This window comes from Chinchilla lanigera, unplaced genomic scaffold, assembly GCF_000276665.1.
Source record: "Chinchilla lanigera isolate Chin_1 unplaced genomic scaffold, ChiLan1.0 scaffold00049, whole genome shotgun sequence".
In the NCBI taxonomy this organism is placed as follows: Eukaryota; Metazoa; Chordata; class Mammalia; order Rodentia; family Chinchillidae; genus Chinchilla; species Chinchilla lanigera.
The window spans coordinates 7,895,992-7,916,241 of NW_004955450.1; the positions used below are offsets into that span (position 1 = coordinate 7,895,992).

General features: G+C 42.3%; 1 protein-coding gene across 2 annotated transcripts in view; it reads right to left on the reverse strand.

Moving 5' to 3' along the window:
* Positions 1-749: 749 nt before the first annotated feature.
* The window catches only part of Pias1 (protein inhibitor of activated STAT, 1), a 94,305-nt gene continuing 74,804 nt past the window's right edge, over positions 750-20,250 (reverse strand). The window contains exons 9-15 of one of the 2 annotated variants that reach the window (XR_001235865.1): positions 16,894-17,054; positions 14,451-14,581; positions 13,649-13,829; positions 9,318-9,460; positions 7,803-7,840; positions 1,805-4,635; positions 750-1,690 (exon numbers count right to left, since the gene is read on the reverse strand). Coding sequence is in view for 1 of the 2 variants with exons in the window: in XM_005393682.1 (XP_005393739.1) it covers positions 4,342-4,635; positions 7,803-7,840; positions 9,318-9,460; positions 13,649-13,829; positions 14,451-14,581; positions 16,894-17,054 (948 nt within the window). In the remaining variant the exon portion in view is untranslated. Of the gene's footprint in view, positions 4,636-7,802; positions 7,841-9,317; positions 9,461-13,648; positions 13,830-14,450; positions 14,582-16,893; positions 17,055-20,250 lie in introns of both variants that reach the window. The other variant, XM_005393682.1, reaches the window with a different exon arrangement.

Consider the following 20,250-nt stretch of genomic DNA (forward strand, 5'->3'; position numbering starts at 1 on the left):
GCTGCTGGATCTCACTGGTGGGCAAGGGTTTCAGACCCACAACTCTTTTTGACTCCAATCAGACACTGAGAAGCAACTCTTGTACAGCCAACCTGGAATACCAAAGAGCGCACAGCCGACAGATTCTGACAGTGCAGACAGGACGGGAAGGGAAGTTCCAGGCTGTCATCATAAATGTCCGTACTTTCCCCAGCACTTCGGTATGTCTGTTATTTATCACTGATGGGCCCAAGTATGGTTCTAAAGCACGTTTTATGGATGCCTCATGTGCAGCGGGGACCTGAAGTTGAGCCTGCTAAGCACACAGTGTGGGGTGGTCGTTAGGACCGGGGCTCCTCTTCACCGACTTACTGTGGCTGTGCGGGAGGAGCCGCAACCCCAGGAGCGGCATTTAGCTCCTCCTGCCCTAGTTTCACGCTCGTTCCTGAAACTCCAACTGGTTTACCGAGCACCTTGTGCCCTTTACAAAAATAAACTATGGTGCTCCTAGCATTCAAACTGCAGATACTAAACGGATTCAAGGCGAAACAGAAGCTGTGGGTTATTACGGAGCTAGTCATATTTCAGTAAGAAAGAGAGCGATGGCCGTGTATTAGTTACTTACCTCAAAGCATGTGCCAGAGTACTGAGTCCTTGTCACGCTTTGACATCTCTGGCGGAAAGGGGCTTTGGAAGCCCACAACATTATCCGCCTTCTCACAGGGACTGTTCCCTTGCACCCCCAACAGTATTGTTTTACAGAAGACAAGTTAACTGAAGGCTTTTCTTTTATTACATCTAAAGAGCTCTACATAAACAGGTAACATTCAATAAGTAAACAATTTTTTTCCAATGCATGTAATAAATATTTTCACTTGGTAACTTTTATACAAACTGACATTGGTCTACTATACATTTTTAAAAGCCATTTTACTGGTTTGGCATGCGGTATGGAAATTCTAAGAGAAAAAGTTTTAAGGCAATGAATCACAGATTTAAGTTCATGGAATTTATGGTAAGTTTTATATCTATTTATATACATTTTCCCCCTTGTTAATTAAACAACAGCAGCACACTCTGGGACCACCAGCTATTCTCCTTCCTTCCTTCTGAAATCTAAGCTTTGTGTTTCATTAAACAAAAAAAAAAAACAAAATGTATTGATAAAACTAAATTATTACTAAAATAAATTCAAATGTGCTTTCAGAAGTCTTGAAGATCCTGTAAGTTTATGTATTTAAAACTGAAACTGTTTCAAAACAATGTTTATTCCACATTAATTTACAATTGGGATGTATTTTCCACTTCACAAACTTTTCTCAAAGAAACTACTAAAAAATTTTTCAGAAACTTAAGTGAATCTTCCTTGAGTCAGTAACGATGTAGAATTGTGACAGTCTAAATAGAAAATTTTAATGCTCAAAATAAACTAGTCAAACAAGTGTGGCATGGTTAAGTTGCAGACTGTATTTTTTAAAAAGATGTGTCCAATAATGCCCACGTAGGAATCAAAAGCCACTTCAACCCTGCCAGTCAGCTGACTTCTGTGTGCATACACACACACACACACGCACACGCACAGCAGTACTGTACAGAAACACAAACATATGCACACCGTTATGAAAGACCGAGGCCACGGGGCTGCTGGCGACTTGCCTAGAGTCCGAGAATCGCTCTTTGTCCACAGAGAGCTCAGCAATGTGGGCCTGGGCTGGGGAGAAAAACAGAGCAAGTGACTACACAATTTTTTTAAAACTTAGGAGATAAAGATGCAGTGAGTGACTCTACTGATAATTACAACAGAATGAAAGTCTGAGTGACTTACGGGCCATGATACCAACAGAGGGACGACTACTAATCCATACACTTCAGGAACTCAACAACTGAAGGGACAAACTCCTCATGGAGTGGAATGAGCTAAAATCAAAGGACGAGTGAATAGTTAGGTCTCCGTGGGTCGTGACCACGGCCACTAGACAGACACTGATTTCTCCCTCCTACTGAACCTTCCCTTAGGCAGGAATAATGCAGGACAGGGAGGCAGACTGACCCGCCCCACCCTGGAGCTGAGCTGCAGGAAATAAAGGTACAGGTTTTCTACTGGATCATTCAAATGGTAATTCAGTGTCACACACAAAGTTATTGATCAGAATTTTCAGACCACTAACCATGACAGGAAACAAAACCAAAAAAAAAAAAGGGCAACTATCACTTTATCTTAGGTAGTTGAAGTTTCCATTACAATGTAAAAATCAGAAAAAAAAACCACACAAACAAAAAAAACACCCCACAACTTTAGTAATTTCTACCCCAGTCCAAATTTAGACACAAATCATGATACTGTTTGAAACTGGCCTAAGTTAGTATGGCAATAAAAGTTTTTAAAGTATGTGCTCACACCACCAGCTTCACTTAAAAAATTATTTCCTGTTTTAACTGACAATGAACCTGTTAATTTTTTATTGCAAATTGTTTTGTGACTATAACTCAGGCATTTATGTGTGGAATACACATGCACAGGAAGACTATGTAACTCACTTGTTACCACACACGCTGTTTATAAATACATATATACACACACACATATACATATCAACACCAACTTTTTTTTTTTTTCAAAATTCAAGTCAACAATTTAGTAACAGAGACTGCTGTAAAAAGGTATTATTTTTAGATGCCACATGGTCATGTGAACCATTAATTTTATCATACAGCTGAAGATATAGCCATTTTAAATTCTACCTGGATTAAAGTCGGTCATTTTGTTAACAAGCCAAAGTTTACAATGACAAGTTTATACACAAAGGTGGTCCTTCATCAATTCTGAGAATGTTAACAGCTTTGACAGAGAAAAATCCAGTCTGGAAAACCGGCATTCACTTTGCCCCTTCTTTACCTTTCCTTAAACCTACGCTCTCAACTGAAATATAGCTCACAACTGAGAATACAGCATCGGCTACTTCTGGGACACCAAGTAGAACCGCCTTTCCTTCCCTTCGGCCCTTTATTTCCTGAAAAAGTTTTCAATATATTTACATGTTTCACTATTGAGAGATCAGACTGATCCATGAATTCTTAAAAATTAATTTCCTATGTCATGCTTGTTATTAAAAGGTAAAGAAAAAATAAACAAGGTAGATAGGCTAAGAAATTAATAACATTCAGAACCAGAGAATAAAAATGGCTGATGTTTAAACTTCTTTTAAACTCCAACTGATTCTCAAACAGTAGGGTCTATAGAGCTGCATGTGTGATGCACTGTATTTCCAAATAGAATTTGGATTTTAGGGTAACTGACTCACCTTACCTTTGGAGGTGACATAAGCCTTCCTCTGTCAGCTGCACAAGATACCCAAAAGGGCTTTCTAAGCTATTTTTGCTTCCTACTTTGGTATGAAGATTTTACAAGATAACTTGTTACCCTGTGGCCAAAAAAGGTACTCACAGACTGGGTTTAAAATATACAATACTGGCAATCCAGGCTTAGGAATCAAGAACTAGGCTAAAGTGTATTACTCACAGGTCTGCTAGGCCTACTCTTTATTCCAAGACAGCTTTATTCCAATATCTCGAAAATAGATTCTCCGGGGGTATAGAGCAAGTCAGAGAGAATATGTGATGGAGACATGCAACCAGGGTAGTTGTTAGACTCACATGTAGGGTCAAGAACTTCAAAGCACTTTAAAATACGCAGGCAACTAACTTATATATGAACTGAATGCGAACTCAGGAGAAGAACGGTAAGGACAGAAAAATACATACAGATGCACACACTGAACACACACACCCATGAGCTACGTCCTGAAAATACACAGGGAATGCAGTGGGACTCATGAGATTTATAACTTAAGGCTGGAAAAAATATGCGCGCGCACACACACACACACACACAAATAAAATGTAAGTCTGTCATTTTTAAAAAATGGAAATCAAACTATCTCCCTCCCCCCTCCCCACAACAAAGCCCACAATTTAAAACTTCATACATGCAATTCCTTTGCTGTTATTGCAAATAAAATAATGCCATTGAAGTAAAATAAAACCAAAACCATAGGACAAATGATGAAAAAAATCTTCAGAATCCAGAAAAATGAACTGAAGGTGGTTGTGGGTGCTTTTTTCTTTTCTTTCCTTTTTTTTTTTTTTTTAAACAAGTGTTTTATCAGACAGGCAGTCTTAGATTTATATACAAAAGTAAAACTGAAAATATAGTTTTGTTCTCTGTACATTTCTTTTAATTTTTTCCCTAAAAAAAGGAAAAAAAAACAAGCTTGTGAACTTTTCTAAACAGAATAAGGTAGAACAGCGTAAAGTTCTCTTCTTCCTGCCCAGGTGAACCCCTTGGGATCGGCGGGCGGGGGCTCAGTCCAGGGAGATAATGTCCGGGATGATGCCGAAGACGGACGCGGCGTCCGTGCTGCTCCTGCTGGCCACCGTGTGGCTGTGGCTCTCCCGCAGGCTGTTGGAAGACACGAGGCTGCTGTTGCTGCCGCTGCTGCTGCCGTTGGTGGCGGGCAGGGACGCGCTGCCGCCCGCACTCAGCTGGTCGAGGAACATCTGGGAGGAGGCGTACGGGAAAAAGCGCGAGGAGTGCAGCAGGTCCTGGTCATCCGAGACCGCGGCGGCCGCTGCGGCGAGCAGGGAGGTGTTGTAATGCTGGGGAGGGAACAAGGACAAGGCAGCTCGTTACACACAGGAGGAAACACACTTTCTTCTCGGCAGATCGAGGTCCTAGATTGAATACACACTTAGCATATCTTGTCTCTGAAATCTTTAATGAGACATTTTGCAACAAATCAGAGAGTCTAGTGTAATAACTGGACTGCTGATCTTGACAGGCAGTTTCATATATGAACTGGAATTTTTAACACTGTTTTTGCTTGCGTGTGTACGGCAAGCAAGTCTCAAGAGCCCTGCATTGCCTGACAGCAGAGCTGGTGTCTGAGGACTGCTCGGTGACTGCTGTCGTGTGAACATCCCCGAGTGCACGTACACAGACCTAGACACACAGCGTGCTACGTGCAGGCTAAGGACTGGAGCAGCACACACGCACCGAATACACCTGGCAACTGGTGCGCACGGGCAGGATCTGTGTATGCGTGCACATCTAACAGAAAAGGCACAGGGAAGACTCGGCAGTGTCTGCGGGCACTTAACGTGCAGGGTGCACAGGACCGGAAGGTGCTCCGCGGGAGGCGGGGGAGGGCAGGGTGAGTGTGAAGGCCGAGGGCTTTACAAACACTGTGCTTAGGCTACAATGTGGTTTTTTTTTTTCAAAAATACTTTTCTTTCTTCAATAATAAACTAACCTTAGCTTAATGTAACTTTTTTATTTTGAATAGTTTGGTGTTTTTGTAATAACACAGCTTAAAACATAACCACATTATGTAGCTGTACAAACATTTCTTTATATTCTTGTTCTACAAGCTTTAACTTTCAAAAATATTTAAAAATTTTTTGTTAAAAAGGCACATATACACCAGCCCAGGTCTACACAGGGTCACCAGGACCACTATCTTCTGCCTCTACGTCTTGGTCCCTGGAAGGCTTGGGGGCGTATCATGCGCGTGCTGGCATCTCCCCGGATTACCAGGGCCCTCCCGCCAAGGCTCCTCCCGACGGGGTGCCTGTTCCTATGTCCCCATGCTCTGCTCGGTGTGTTGCTCCTCTGTTCATCCAGATTTGCTTGTAAGCAGACAATGGCCACCACCACTCCGCTCTACGAATGAACTTTTGGTATTGGGACTGGTGTTTGAAAACGGCTAAAGGACCTCGGTGAGGTCTGCAAGAAGCTTCATTATGGGTTTTCTTGCAGTTTCTCTTTTCCTGCAGTTTCCATTTCTCTTGGCTCTTTTTAGCTGTGCTGTTCTCTTCCAATTCCAGACTCCTGATTAGTCGCTTCCTGGAGTCTAGGAGCTCCCCAGTGGCATCCCACCCACGCCCAGGCTAACATCGGTTGCCACCGGTCAACCACAGCATTGTTGGTTTTTGCAACCTCTGCGCCTGTGCCAAATCTCTGACGTCGGGACAAACCCAGAGGGCCGTCTTCTAGGAGCCATTCACATACTTCTTGGTGGCCACAGTCCAAGCCTAAGGGGTTTCTTTTCTCTGGTAGTGCAGGGGACTGAACTCAGGGGCTCACACACATTAGGTAAGCATGCCACTGGAGCTAGGGCCCCGGCACCTGAGTGAGGTTCTTGACACCGTCACAGATGTAACCCTTCCAGAACTGCACCAGTATCTTCTCAGTGCCTTCTCAGCTGCCTTGGTTGCAGCACTAGCTCAGGTAAAGGTTCTCAAGTGCTAAGTCCTAAAAGCTGCTATTAACACTCGATCTACTAGCTGGATCAGAGGTGGTATTATACTGGGAGGAAGATCACCAGTAAAAGGAGAATGTACAGGAACATTATCAATAATAGGCAAAATCTCAGATGTGTTATTTTTCAAACAGTGCTTCATTTGCTGGCCCAGGAATTCAGAAGGGTACCTAGGAAAGGCAACTGGATCATGTGTGACTTCTCATGGCCCCCAGAGTGCACTGGCCATGTGTGCTCATGGACATGCTTGAAGACCTGGGGTCCTCGCTCTGCCACATGTCAAAGGGTTTCGAGTTGCTGCCTGCAACACTGCCTCTGAGCAAGACTCTTATCCAGTCCATGCTGAGGCTGTAATCTGTGTATCCTGCTATTGGGTGGCTTGAACTACTGGTGCACATGCATGACTATCCCATGCATGACTGCACCACCAATGGTACAAGCCACCCAATGGGACAGTCACGCATGTACCAGCGAGTGGCTCAAGCTAGTGGAAATGCAGTAAACCACCCGAAGCAAGCTAGCGATGAATTCAGCTGGGGCCCAGACCTTTCTTTCAACCTTGAAAACAAACACTGCTTTGGTGGTGATCTTCACGATGCTGAGAGGGATGTGCTTCTGTATGAACTTCAATCCAGGTGTTCAGATGTTACTCCATGTCTGATACAGACCCTTCTTGAGTTTTTGTTAGTCTCTCTGTCTTCAGTGAAGCAGGTATCTTCTGTCATTAATCTTGTTCTTCAAGTTAGCAGCTAAGGTGGAAGATGACATGCCCGAGCCAGCAATAACTAACTTTCTTTCTCTGGCGCTGGGGTTCAAACCCAGGGCCTTGCACATGCTAGGCAAGTGCTCTACCACTGAGCAATAACCCCTAACCCCTTCATCACCTGATTTCATTTCTAGGTCAAGCCCTTGATGTGGCCTGTTTGGGGCAATATTAGCAGTACATCTTGTATGCTTCAGGGCCATAATGAACACAACAACATGAAATCCAATCAAACACAAAGGGAGATAATGCAGTCAAGACATGCGGTAAACACAGCACGTGTGAGCTGTCACTGTGTAACACAGCAGGCTGCTTCACAGTAAGATTTACTGTGCTCATCAAGTACGGTGCACACTCTACAGAACTGTGTGAGCTTTTACACCAGCGGAGGCACAACAGGCTCACTTCCCCAGCACCGCCACAAACGCGCGCTGTGCTGTGTGCTGGGACGTCAGAAGGGCTACGAGGTCAGGCGGGGACAGAACTGTTCAGCTGCCCTGTAACCTCGGGAGGCCGCTGCCATACAGGCGGTCTGTCCTTGCTCTGAACAGCACCATGTGGTATACGACTGTACGTGGCCACGAGACCTGCTAGAACTAGAGACCTTTACTGAAGGCCAAGTAGTAACGAGTACGCTCCCTCTGCACCTTCCAAGGAGACTTGCTCTTTCTCCTGGCTACATATTACTGTTTTGAACACTTTAAATACACAATTTGAACAACAGTAATTTACTCATAACATACCTGATTGTCTCCTGACAAGAAAGGAAAGAAATCTAATCCTGTGGGAGAAAAGCATACATTAGTGTAAGAAAAACTAAAACGAAGAAAAACACTTCCCAAACGCCCAATGCTTCAAAGACAAATGTAAGACTTCACCCCTACACCACGTGGAATTTCAGAGTTGAGGCTGGAGTCCCAGCGTCAGCAGGGTCTGCTCCCTGCCAGGGACTCCAGGCAAGGGACGTGGGCCACTGCCACCTGCATCTCACACTGCCCCTGCTCTTGCCGGCTCTCCCAAGTGGCTTTTCAACATGCTGAACTTACCGTTCACAAGCACCTTAAAATCTCCCTATGTGATCATTTTTGGCCTGATTTTACAGATAAGGAAGTTTGAAGTTAAAGAGAGGTTGAGCGAGGTGGAGCAAAGATTTCTTTTCTCGAATTCGCTTACTTACCATCCTCTGCACCAGGCCTCAACTCAGTGTGTGCAGTGGCACGAGGAGAGACAGACCTGAGAGCTGGGGTGGCGGCTGCGCACCAGGGCCAGCCCAGCGCCCGGCCGTGGGAGCCACTGCAAAGCACACCCTTCCACGTCCCCTCTCCTCTCTACCTCACGTGTAATGCGACAGAGTGAGGAGACAACACCAACGGCACACGCACCACGATCTCCTAAGTGGCTTAGAAACACCACAAGCAGGTGCAGATAAAAATACAACACCGCGCATACTCTGGGGACCGCCCCCCGTCCACGCTGGAACAGACTACCGCACGGACACCGACGAACCGCACAGCACTGTGCCCCTTGACAGTGTAGTGAGGGCTCGCACGTGGTAAAAAGGCGCGGAAGCTACTTAGTGACTGCGAGGAGGAGTTGCAGCTTTGCGTAGTGGGCTTGCGAGAGGAGCAGAAGAAAACTTTCACTTTGAGTTTCTGTATGGAATTTTCTACAAAGAGCGTATGTAACTTCATAATAAAAATGTTCGAGTTATGGATAAGATGCAAATTATTAAATTACGAAGATACATGAGAATGACTAACACTTCTTTTGATAATGGAAATGATTACCGTGAACTTAAAATATATTATACAAGTGAGTAAACTGACATTTCCAATTACTTTTAAGGAGGGTCAGGCTCAGCAGAACCAAAATCAAAACTTCCAAATGTCTCAGGGCAGCATTATCTAGAAGACAGCGCAGCACAGTTCCCCAGAGTGCTTGCTGCATTTACTAGAACTGAGGAACAAAAAGCAATTCACAAATACCAAAATTCAAAGCCAAATACTGGAAACCATCCAAACACAACACGCAGAATACTTTAAGGCTCACAAAACCTGTAAGATCACTGCACTAGTTTCACCACTGGTAGTAAATGCTGGCTGTCAATGAAGGCATAATCAAGGAGCTGGGTCAGTTTTTACGACCAAAATATACTATTGCTCTTGATTTCTTGGGTCCAAGGACTGTTCTCCAAAAGGGACTGCAGAGATCATAAGCACCCATGATACTATGTGACAATACAGAGAACGGTGACTCACCTTGCAAGTCGTAAGGCATTGGTGTCATATGGAAAGGGTGCCTGTAGTCCTGGATGAGGGAGGTGTTGATGTAGCTTGTGTCTACAGCAGGAAGGCTCGGGGTGCGGGACACTGGAGATGCTTGGTGTGGAAGACTTAAAATGCTGTAAGAGTAATTTTCACGAGTCAGTGTGACTTTTACATTTAACAATAGGGTTGCCCCTCATAATAAACCCTGGCTTTAATGCTGGAAATAACAAAACAAAAAGAAGCATAGTAACATTTAGACTATCCACAATTATTAAGAAATAATTTGTATGACGGGCATGATGGCCCACACCTGTAATCCCAGCACTCAGGAGGCTGAGGCAGGAGGATTACTGAGAGTTTGAGGCCAGCCTGAACTACACAGAGAGACTCGATCTCAAAAAAAAAAAAAAAAAAAATTAAAATAAAAAAGAGGAGGACAAATAGGAAAAAAAAAAAAGGAGGGTGGGGAAGGAGAAGAAGAAGTAATCTGTATACCGAACAGAATTTTGTAGAGCCTGCAGGGAAGGGGACGGATATGACGGTATCCAGCACTTGTGCCAACACTATCTTTGGAGCATCATCACTATACTCTCAGAACGCAGGGGAAAGACTTGTCTGAACCACTGAAGCACAATGTGAGTACAAGGAACCTACTACAGAGGAAAGTCTGAACGCTTCTCAAAAATAAGCACTGCAGGGTTGGCTAGTGAGAGAGGTTAAGTATGCCCTGGCACAGAAAGCACACACAGACAAGGCTCGGGGACGCAGCCGTGAGCAGTCTGGAGTGAACAGCTGGCCTCCAGACTGGTAAGCCTGATGAGAATAAAAACTGGGTAGTTTGTCTCGGTGCACCCAACCCAGCACAGTCGTCAGCGCGTTCTGTCACAGAAGCCCTGCTGAATCCAGTGAAGGCAGCAAGACAACGTGGAGAAATGCTCCCAAACGTACAGGGAAGAGTTTTTAGAATAACTGGAAAAAGAAAGAAGAAAAATGGCGGACCTTCGAAAAATAAAGTGAAATATTTAAATAGTTGGGAAATGAAATCTTTTTCTTTACCAAAAATTAAGAAACGCAAGGGTTAAACTGGGTGTGGTTTCACATGTCTATAATCCCAGCACTCGGATCCCTGCAAATTTTGGGCTACATAGTAAGTTCAAGGCCAGTGTGAACTACATAGCAAGACCTTGGAAGGACAGGAAAGACAGGAAAGACAGAAAGACAGAAAGACAGAAATACAGCAAGAGAGACGGAAAGGAAAGGAGACAGAAAGACGAGAGAGACAGAGAAAGAGAGAGAAAAGAGAAAGGGGGAGGATGGAAAAAAGGAAGGAAGAGGGGAGGAAAGGAAGGAGGGAGGGAGAAGAGGGCAGCGGGCAGACAAGGGTCGTATGTTAGGCAAACCGTCTAAGAGACTGCCTGTTACAGAAGCTATAAAAAATAAGGGAAATGAAGAAATAAAGCAACTGTCTCTCAATACTTCATATAAAATACGCGGGGCGTGGGGACGGAATTTCAGTGATACAGAGTACTTTCACAAGATGCCAAGGCTGGGTTTCGAGGGGCAGAGTTCTAGTTATGACCATCTAGCTTGTCTTTATGAATGGGATATGAAGCAGAAACAGTCTTATCTGCCTCATAAGAGTTTCATCACGGAAACTTAAACCTTTTGCATCTATAAAAAGCACAATGTTCCACTGGCTCTGTGCTCTGTCAGTGCCTAAGGGATTACGTAAGAGACGAAAGCTACTGAAATGCCAGTCTTAGAAAACATCTCGGCATACCACGCCGTGTGGGAACTTCTGTAAAACTCAGCTACTGAAGACAATAACATGTTTTACACTTTAGTGGTGTTTACCTCCTCCCAGTATCTAGACGCTGCTTTTCTTTCCTGTCTGTCACACTGTTTTAAAATGCATTTGCACTTCTACACTGCACAAAAACTACGCTGTGCTTAGGTTTCTAGTTACCGGCTACCACTACTCTGCAATGGCTATTAGTGCTGACTATGCTGTTATTTTCCTTCTAAAGAGGTTGTAAATGTTCAGGTCTCTTTGTTTTTATCGGAAAACAGAAAAATCTGACATTTGTAATGCTATGTCTGGATTCAATTAGTCTCTAGGAAATTCAGGAAGTAGTTAATGTTTCTAATATAATTTTCAAAACATAATAAACACAGCCATTTTTGGAGAATCAGAAAAGTAAATACCCGAAGAAGAAATACTAGATTTCCAAATACTTCAAAATTTTTCTTAAGGATAAAATACAGTCAGACAGTAGAACTATTTCATAGATTACATGTATACAAATGACTATTAATATTCTAAAGAGTCAAATATGATGCATTTAAACCAAAACTATTTATACACCTATTTTATGAAATGTTTTAATGTTGCAATTATGGCATTAACAAAAATCTGCAGGAAGTATTTTTAGAACACCCCCCACACACACACCAAAATCCAAGGATGACCAAGTTCCTTACCTAAAACGCTATGGTATTTGCAAATAACCTAAACACATCTTCTCATATACAAGAAATCATGTCTAGATTCCTTATAAACCCTAGTACTCTGTACATGCTATGTAAATAGCTGTTATAGTGCACTGCTTAGGGAATGACAACAGGAAAAAAAGTCCATACATGTTCGGCACAGCTACATTTTTTTTTCCTGAAAATGTTCAATCTGAGGTTGGTTGGAACCATGGATGCAGAACACATGGATACAGAGGGTGAACTCTGTACTGGTCATACTATGGATTATTATTTATAAGTATCTTCTGGTGGGGACACTGCTCAGTGGCAGAGTGCTTGCGGAGCATGCAGGTGGCCCTTTGTTCAATCCTCAGCACTGACATAAAAAAAAATCTTGGAACTAAAATTCTGCCGATAGTTGTTCTAACTATGCCAGTTTCAGGTAACTTGACTGTTCTTTTTGTCCAATTCAGGGCATAAAAATAAAATGAGTCCTGCCAAGTAACAGACATCAAGGCAGGCTTTCCTGAAAAATGTTTGCAGAGCAGGATCACTGATATTCATTGTATTTAGAACAGTGACACTGCTCTTAGTGTCTCCTGGCCACCTGGCTGTCTGTATGCTGAGATGAGCTACTGTGAAATGAAGTTAACAAACTGGTTAATATAGCCGACCAAAGTCTTTCTGTCTTATCATGCAATACCAACCCTGAAAATGACTGGACTCCAAGTACAGAAATACTCACTCTTGGTCTGGTATAAACTTTCCCTCTTGAACCTTGAAAGCTTTAACAATGTCGCCTATAGACTTTCTCGCTCCTCTTTCTCAGGTGTTGCTTGTAGGAAGATTTTTTGAATAGCTCCTATTCAGCTACAAAAGGCCACATAAGTCCCCTAATATACACATTATTTTTTTTTCCTTGAGGCAGGGTCTTGTTTCATAGGCCAGGCTGACCTCAAATCTCTCAATCCTCCTGCCTCAGCCTCCCCAGTACTAAAATTACAGGTGTGTACCACCACACTCAGCAAAAGCAGTGTATTTATTTCTACGTTCACTGTTAGTGTGCTACAATTATGCATCTGCAAAAAATAAAACCTTTTTGTTGAGAAATGCTGGTATGTTTATGGGTTAACAGTCTCTTTAGGAGTACAGCTAGAGTTCTGCTCCTTGCTTTACCAACCCCTACAGAGTATTCTAGTCTTTAAGGCTAGGACTGTACTTACTCATTCTATTAGATCCATGCCCAGCCTAAGTTTTTTTCTTTCCTTGACACAAGGCCTCACTACGCTACCTAGGCTGGCCTTGAACCTGGGATTCTCCGTGCTTAGCCTCCAGAACACCTGGCATCACAGGAATGTGCCACCGCATCCAGAGTAACAGAGTATTCCACACAAAGTATGTAATGGCATTTTACGAACTGAACTGAAGCGTAATTATTTTCCAGCCTTCAGCAAATGTTCTAAATCCCACACACAATGTAAGAATCACTTTATTAAGGTGAAATCCATCTTATTAAGGTGAAATCCAAATTTTCTATGTCTCTACTTCTGGCTTGGGACACAGAGGCGCAACAAGTACTTTGATACGCTCTCAGTGATTCTGATGTACACCACACTTTAAAATCATTGTGTGTACTAGACACACTCTGTGTATCTTTCGATATGGCCAATATTATACCTAAGAGGCCCTTTTAATGTGAACGCATCACCCCAAGCTTTCAAGAATATCACGCACTTGGGAAAAATACAACCTAACTTTTACAATCAAACATCATTTTATGTGGCAGGGCTTTAATCCCTGTTTACCAAATTACATTCACAACTTCTACGGGCAGTGGGGCCAGCACTCACCCTTTATTGTTTAGTGGAGAGGTGGGAGAAAGGGAAGGACAGGTTCTCTTGGCAGATGGCTCCTCCTCCTCTTCATCAGACGAGCTATCTATGGTTAAGTCAATCACCTCGACTTTCTTGTTTTTATTGGAGGACTGGTTGTGAGAAGCCACCTGATGTTCCAAAGTGGAACTCAAGCATCCTGCGTGGGAACGGTTACAACATGAGGCGAATAAAGCACACACCCCTCGGTGTCCCCTCCAGCTACCCGTGCACATCCACCACGATGCTGCTGAGTCCAGACAGCGGGAAACCTACTGCTCTGCTCTACTACATGTAAAACCACTCTTTATTATGGGCTGTTAAAGGATTATTTTGGAAAACAATTTTGAATTAAGATAATCAAAACGTACATTCTGTCTTTTTCATAATAAAAGGAGTTTGAGATCAAAAACTGTGTATTGAACGTATTTATCTGTATAGTACCTGACATACTTAGGAAATACTAACATTCAAAAAAAACCCACCCAGGGCCAGGGATTTAGCTCAGTGGTGCAGCACCGGCCTCGCAAGCGTGAGGTCCTGAGTTCAATCCTGGTACCTGCCCACCCCCACCAAAAAACATTACAAGTCCCCAGTACCATTCCCAATATCTATCTCTATCTTTATTGAGACACACACACAGACACACACACACACACAGACACACAGACACACACACACACACACACGAAAAAGAAGCATCAGCTACTCTGTACCGAACCCTAAAATTTCAAAGGACACTGTCTCACTAGTATGACTTTACAAATGATTTAAGTCTTACCATCAACTCCATTGTAAGAGGCAGAAACTTCCTGTACTTCCTTTTTCGATCGCATCGGTGCCCAAGAGCCATCCTCCTTGAACTGTATCTCATCACAGTCTGTGCAGTACTTTAGGATCTCCATGAACAAGCTATAAGAAAGTCTGTCCTTAGAATACCACACTGTAAGCGAGGACGGGTTAGAAACACTACTTTCCGAATATTCAGACCTTGCACGTTTTCTTCAGGTGTAAACGAGGGACACAAAGCAGAATAGGTAAGTGGGTCTGTTCTCAAAACCGAGCGAAGGTAAGCAAACTGGTGCATTCATGTGGGGAAACATGCAACCATGAAAAATGACACTGTCGAAGATTTCCACTAACATGGAGAAACATTCACAAAAACGTGAGACTAAGCAAAGGAAAAAAATAAACTTCAAAATTGAAATTCTAGGGCCGAGGATGTAGCTCAGTGGCACACGCACCTGCCTGGCAAGCGCAAGGTCTTGAGTTTGATTCCTGGCACCAAAAAAAAAAAAAAGAAATTCTATGTGACCGGCATATAAATGGCAGTTATCTTTTGGTTGGTGACTTTATGTGTATTTTTTTTCTTTGTAATTTTTTTTGCACACTGTAAACTGTCTAAAATACATGTCTTTAAAAAATGCATGTCTTATTTGATAAATTGAAATAATACATGTAAAAATATGTAAAGGAATGTAAATACCCTTGATAAAGTTATCATTCAGACATTAAAAAATGGTATTTACAAAGAATATATATAATTATGGTCAAATTTCTTTCTTTCTTTTTTTTTGGTCTTTTTGAGACAAGGTCTTACTATGCAGCTCAGGCTTGCCTTGAACTCATTTTGTAGCTCAGGCTAGCCTTGAACTCCCAGCAATTCTCCTGCCTCAGCCTCCTAAGTGCTGGGATTACAGGCATGTTGCCACCACTCTCCAGGCCTATGGTCAAATTCTTAAGTGATAACATTAAACAAAACCAATGAATCAAAATTATTCTGACTTACTAAACAATTAACTGTAACAACACTATTAACATAACAATTACGTGAAAACCAGAAAATTATATGCCATAAAAGCTTTTTATTTGCTGTGTTTTTAAATTTTTCTTTAAAAGAGTCTGTGTGTATACATATGACCTAATTTACTACAAGTGAGAACATAACCCTATATAACATACAGTTGGTAAAATACTACCCTCTTCCCCATGCTGGGGTGGAGCCCAGGGCCTTTGCATTGAGCTTTACCTCCAGCTTTTAATTGTTAAATTTATTTTTAATTAATTAGTTTTAATTTTATGACAGGGTCTTGCCAAATTGCCCAGGTGGGACTCAAGCGTTAAAGAAGGGCAACTGATTACTGGTTTTTATTTGTCTGTTGCAGTACTGGAGACTGCACCCAGGGGCACTCAACAACTGAGCTACATCCCTGGCCTTCTTTATTTTTTGAGATAGGATCTTGCTAAATTGCCCAGGTGGCATGGAATTCGCCATCCTCCTGCATCAGCCTCCCAAATAGCAGGGTAACAACAGGCATGTGCCATACATCCGGTGTAACCGATTATTGTGATGCAGTAGGTGGACAAAACAAAAAAGAAAGAGGAAAGAAAAGATAAATACAAATGGAAAACCAAAGGAAGCTGGTATTCAGTGCTGATGGGTTTTAGAAGCCCTGACAGTGGGAGACTAGGTATGATGGCCCATGACTTAAGTTCAATCTAATCTGCAGAAACAGGCTACTAAAAGGTTCCATTTTTGATAAGCACAAGTTAATCAGAATTCCGCAATTCTTATACGTGTGCTCCAGTATGGTCTGCATGTCTGAAGATAAATGAACTCGTGTTAGGAAAAGATGTATTTACACACTGCTTAGAGATGCCACACTGTAACATGTTCCTGCTAGCTTGAACCACAGGTGGTACGTGCGTGACTGCCCCACTGGTGGTACAAGTGGTACAGCCACGCAAAGCCACCCGGCAGGAGACACGAATTACGGCGCTGCCGTGAACGTGTTAAATGGTAAATGCGAGGAGGCACTGAAAGTAAAGCATGCATTTTCAAAACAAGGGGACTCGAGTTAAAAATGAAAAATATGTATAGCATGAATTACTCACTCTGGAAACACTGATTTCTAAAAAGGAATTAAGATGTGCTATGTACATGTAATATCACCCCTCGACGAATGTAATAATTATGTACTGCAAACATACACTAATAAAAAGAAATAAAAGGCCAGATAAACTGAAGATTAAAATCTTAAACAGCACTGAAAATAAAAATAACTGAATAAAAAACACTAATTTCTGCACTCTTAAGAAGTCTCCAAATTCATATTTAACTTAGAAAACATTACCAGTAGAATTTTATCCCCAATCTGATTTAAAAAAAATGCATATAAAGGTAGTCATTTGAAGCTACAAAGACAAACTGAAAAGAGACATACCCATCAATAATAAGGTGTTCGTAGGGAGCCTTCTTGTCACAGACAGGACAGACCCAGGTTGGCTTTTTCTCGTTCATCTGAATATAAAGAGTCGCGTCAAAACACTGCAGATGAGAACACGTAAGGGCCCGGCATGGAATGGTCAGCCGCATTTTACCAAGCTTTAAATGAGAGGGGAGAAAGAAGTATTAGACAACTGTTAAAAAAAATTAAGCTTTGATAAAAATTTCCAGAAACACAATGTATATGTTTTGATTTAAAGCACACTGTATTCGTTTTTCGTCAAGGTAGACGAACACTACACACATGCTCTGTAAAACCTATCTACAGGTTAAAACAGTACAGTATTTCTTTGGCCTATTAAGCACAGTGACTAAGCAAAGTCTACAACAAGGCATATCCACTCCAAATCAACAGCCTGCAGATCAGCTTTTCACAGCGCTGAACCCCTTCAAATTATATGCAAAAATTTTCAAGTATGTGCATTTTTCTGGAGAGAGTGCTGTTGAATTTTTGAAGGAGCCCTCGATCTGAAAAAAGTTAAGAACCACCTAACTAAAGATTAGGGAAGAAAAAAAAAAGGATGGCTTATTAACTACTGCAAGACACAGAGGCAGGATATTTACTACCGGTCTCAGCGCTTACTAAAGTATTCACAGGACAAAGCTGCCTCCTATCACCCATGTTCTGAGTGGCTGCTCTGAGGGGGGACGTGTGTGTGCCTGCATCTCTCCCCTTACTGGATGTCACCGGGGGCTGTTCATCCAGCATCTCCAGAAGGTCAGGAGACTTTCTCTTCCTGCCCTGCAGCTGCTAGACAGGCCGAGTCTACCCTATGGAAGAAGAAATCTACTTCATGTGGTCCCTGGGCTGCGAGCTTGGTGTGGTTCAGAAACCTGCACAAGGAGCTGCCCTACTGCCGCCGCTTCCCTAAAGGAAGCCTTGCAGCACGGTGGGGCCCAGTGCGCACAATGGCCAGAGTACACAAGCCACCCATGTTCAAGCCAAACTATTTGTCTGTGGTGGTTTGTTTGTTTTTTTTTTTGGTACTGGGAATCAAACTCAGGATCTTGTGCTTGCCAGGCAAGTACTTGTGCTGCTAAGCTATAGCCCTGGCCTAACAGCTATACTATTTGGCAAGTGTCCCAAAGACTTTCCACATATCTGTGACCTTGAAAATTGTAAAGGCTTAAAAGGGACATAAGTGAGGAAAAGATTCTTGGCTTAGAAGAATTTCAGGGAAATGTGCGCTTTCTTAGTCTACCAAGAAAATTAACTGTCACTTGGGACCCTAAATATTTTTCTGCGGCCAATGATTTACTGTGCCTCTAGGAAAGGCACTTAACCTTCCTGGTCCTCTTTTTCTATTTTAAATTAACACTGTTTCCTCCACACTTCAACCGGATGTAGTGCTGAAGAACAAAAGAACAGACCCTGTGTTCTTGCCCCCAGTACTTAGAAATGTACCTACAGCAGAAAGACAATCCTGTGTGCTGCTGAGACTCGGGTCAAACATGCTGTGCAGCTCTAAGAGAAACCCTCCATGCAAAGTGTGCGGGTTGTACGTAGCCCTTTATGAGGCACGTCTCAGCACAACAGCGGCCTCCAAACAATGGGATGGCAGGTGGTAGCAGATCAAATTTTTCTACAGATATATACATATATATCCCCCAGTGCTAGGGAGTCAACACAGGGCCTCTGCACTGAGATACATCCTCAGTCCTCTTTTCTTTTGAGATGGCGTCTCACTGTCAGCCATGCTGGTGTACAACTGGGGATCTTCCTGCCTCAGCATCCCGGAATGCTGCGGGGTTACAGGCATGAATCACTACACGAGGCTAAATTTTTTTGTCAGACCTTGACTGTAAAGTGAAAATTTCTACTGTATAGGTATTTTTTTATTATTGCCTTAATACTAAGTAGATTCAGGCTAAAAACTCGAGACAAATATGATAATAGCATACAGAGTTCATGAGCCACAGAGGCACAGGCTATTTCAGATGGTTCATAAAGACGATGGGTGAGGCAGTAAGTTAAGAACTGCTTCAGAATCCAAGCCACAGACTAGAATTTGTACTCTGTGAAGCAGTTATTCTCCAGAAGCCTTCCTTCCCCGCATCTTTACCCCCATAACCTGCAGCTGTCAGTTCACATCCTTCAGGGGAGAGAACTCGGTGACCAAGAGTCACTGCGGAACACCAACACATAAATGGTGCAGGAAGGATATTTATGAATGGCTGTAGTAAAGCAGAAGTTCACTTCCACATGCATTGCTGATTTGCTGCCACAATTTAAAAGGACAAAATATTATGTGGTAATCCCCATATTCCTGACTTTTTTTAAGTCACTAAATTTTTAAAAATCTATCTGACACCAGGCATGATGGCACACCTATAATCCCGGCACTTGGGAGGCTGAGGCAGGAGGATTGAGAATTCGAGGCCATCCTGGGCTACACAGTCATGGTGAGTTCAAGTTCAGCCTGAACTATATAGTGAGACACTGTCTCAAAATCAATCAATCAATCAATTGATTTGACAAATAGGCCATCATTTTCATTAACTTACTCTTAGGGAAAAGGCTAAGCTTTGAATATCTTCATCTGGTGATTACAAATCTCCCTTTTTCCTTCATAAGACACAGTGGATATTTACATCATTTGAAAACAATACCCCTTTGAAAACAACTATTAAATGTATTTCTAGTGCCACTAACCTTACCCTAAGAGTGCCATAACTGATGGTGCGGGAAGATAAAATATTCTGGATAGAAGTTTAATCCAGCTTATATTAAAAGGACTCTGAAAATCCTAATAAAATATGTACCTTTTTCTTGCAAAAACCAGGAAGAAGTATGATATTAAGAACAATTTTACAACTATTTTTGTAACAAGTATTTCATAAACAAATGTCTAGAGCACCCCCCAACTCCAAGTCATCTGTATCTGGGTTATGGGACTGGGTCAGATCCCACAAAGAAGCTTCTCAACGATTCCTCCAGCTCTATTTCTAATAAATCAGAACCAAGAAATTCTCAAAGAACTAAAACAAATTTAATTATTTTCCTTGCCTTTGGCTAAATGGCACACAAACAACAGAAACTCATTTATTCTGGGCTCACAACAAGACCAATTCTAATGCACAGTGAGAGCATATTTACATATTTCAAAGGAAACTAATCTCTTTTATTATTCTATAAACATGATATATAGACAAATTGTCATTGCTGTATTTTACTTTTGAGTAAAAACATACCTAAAACACATGGCCTTACTGTTCCTGAATAACTGTGAAGGGATTATCCCTTTAGCGAAATAGAAATTCATGGAAGCTTTTGTACTTATAGAGTGTGTATATA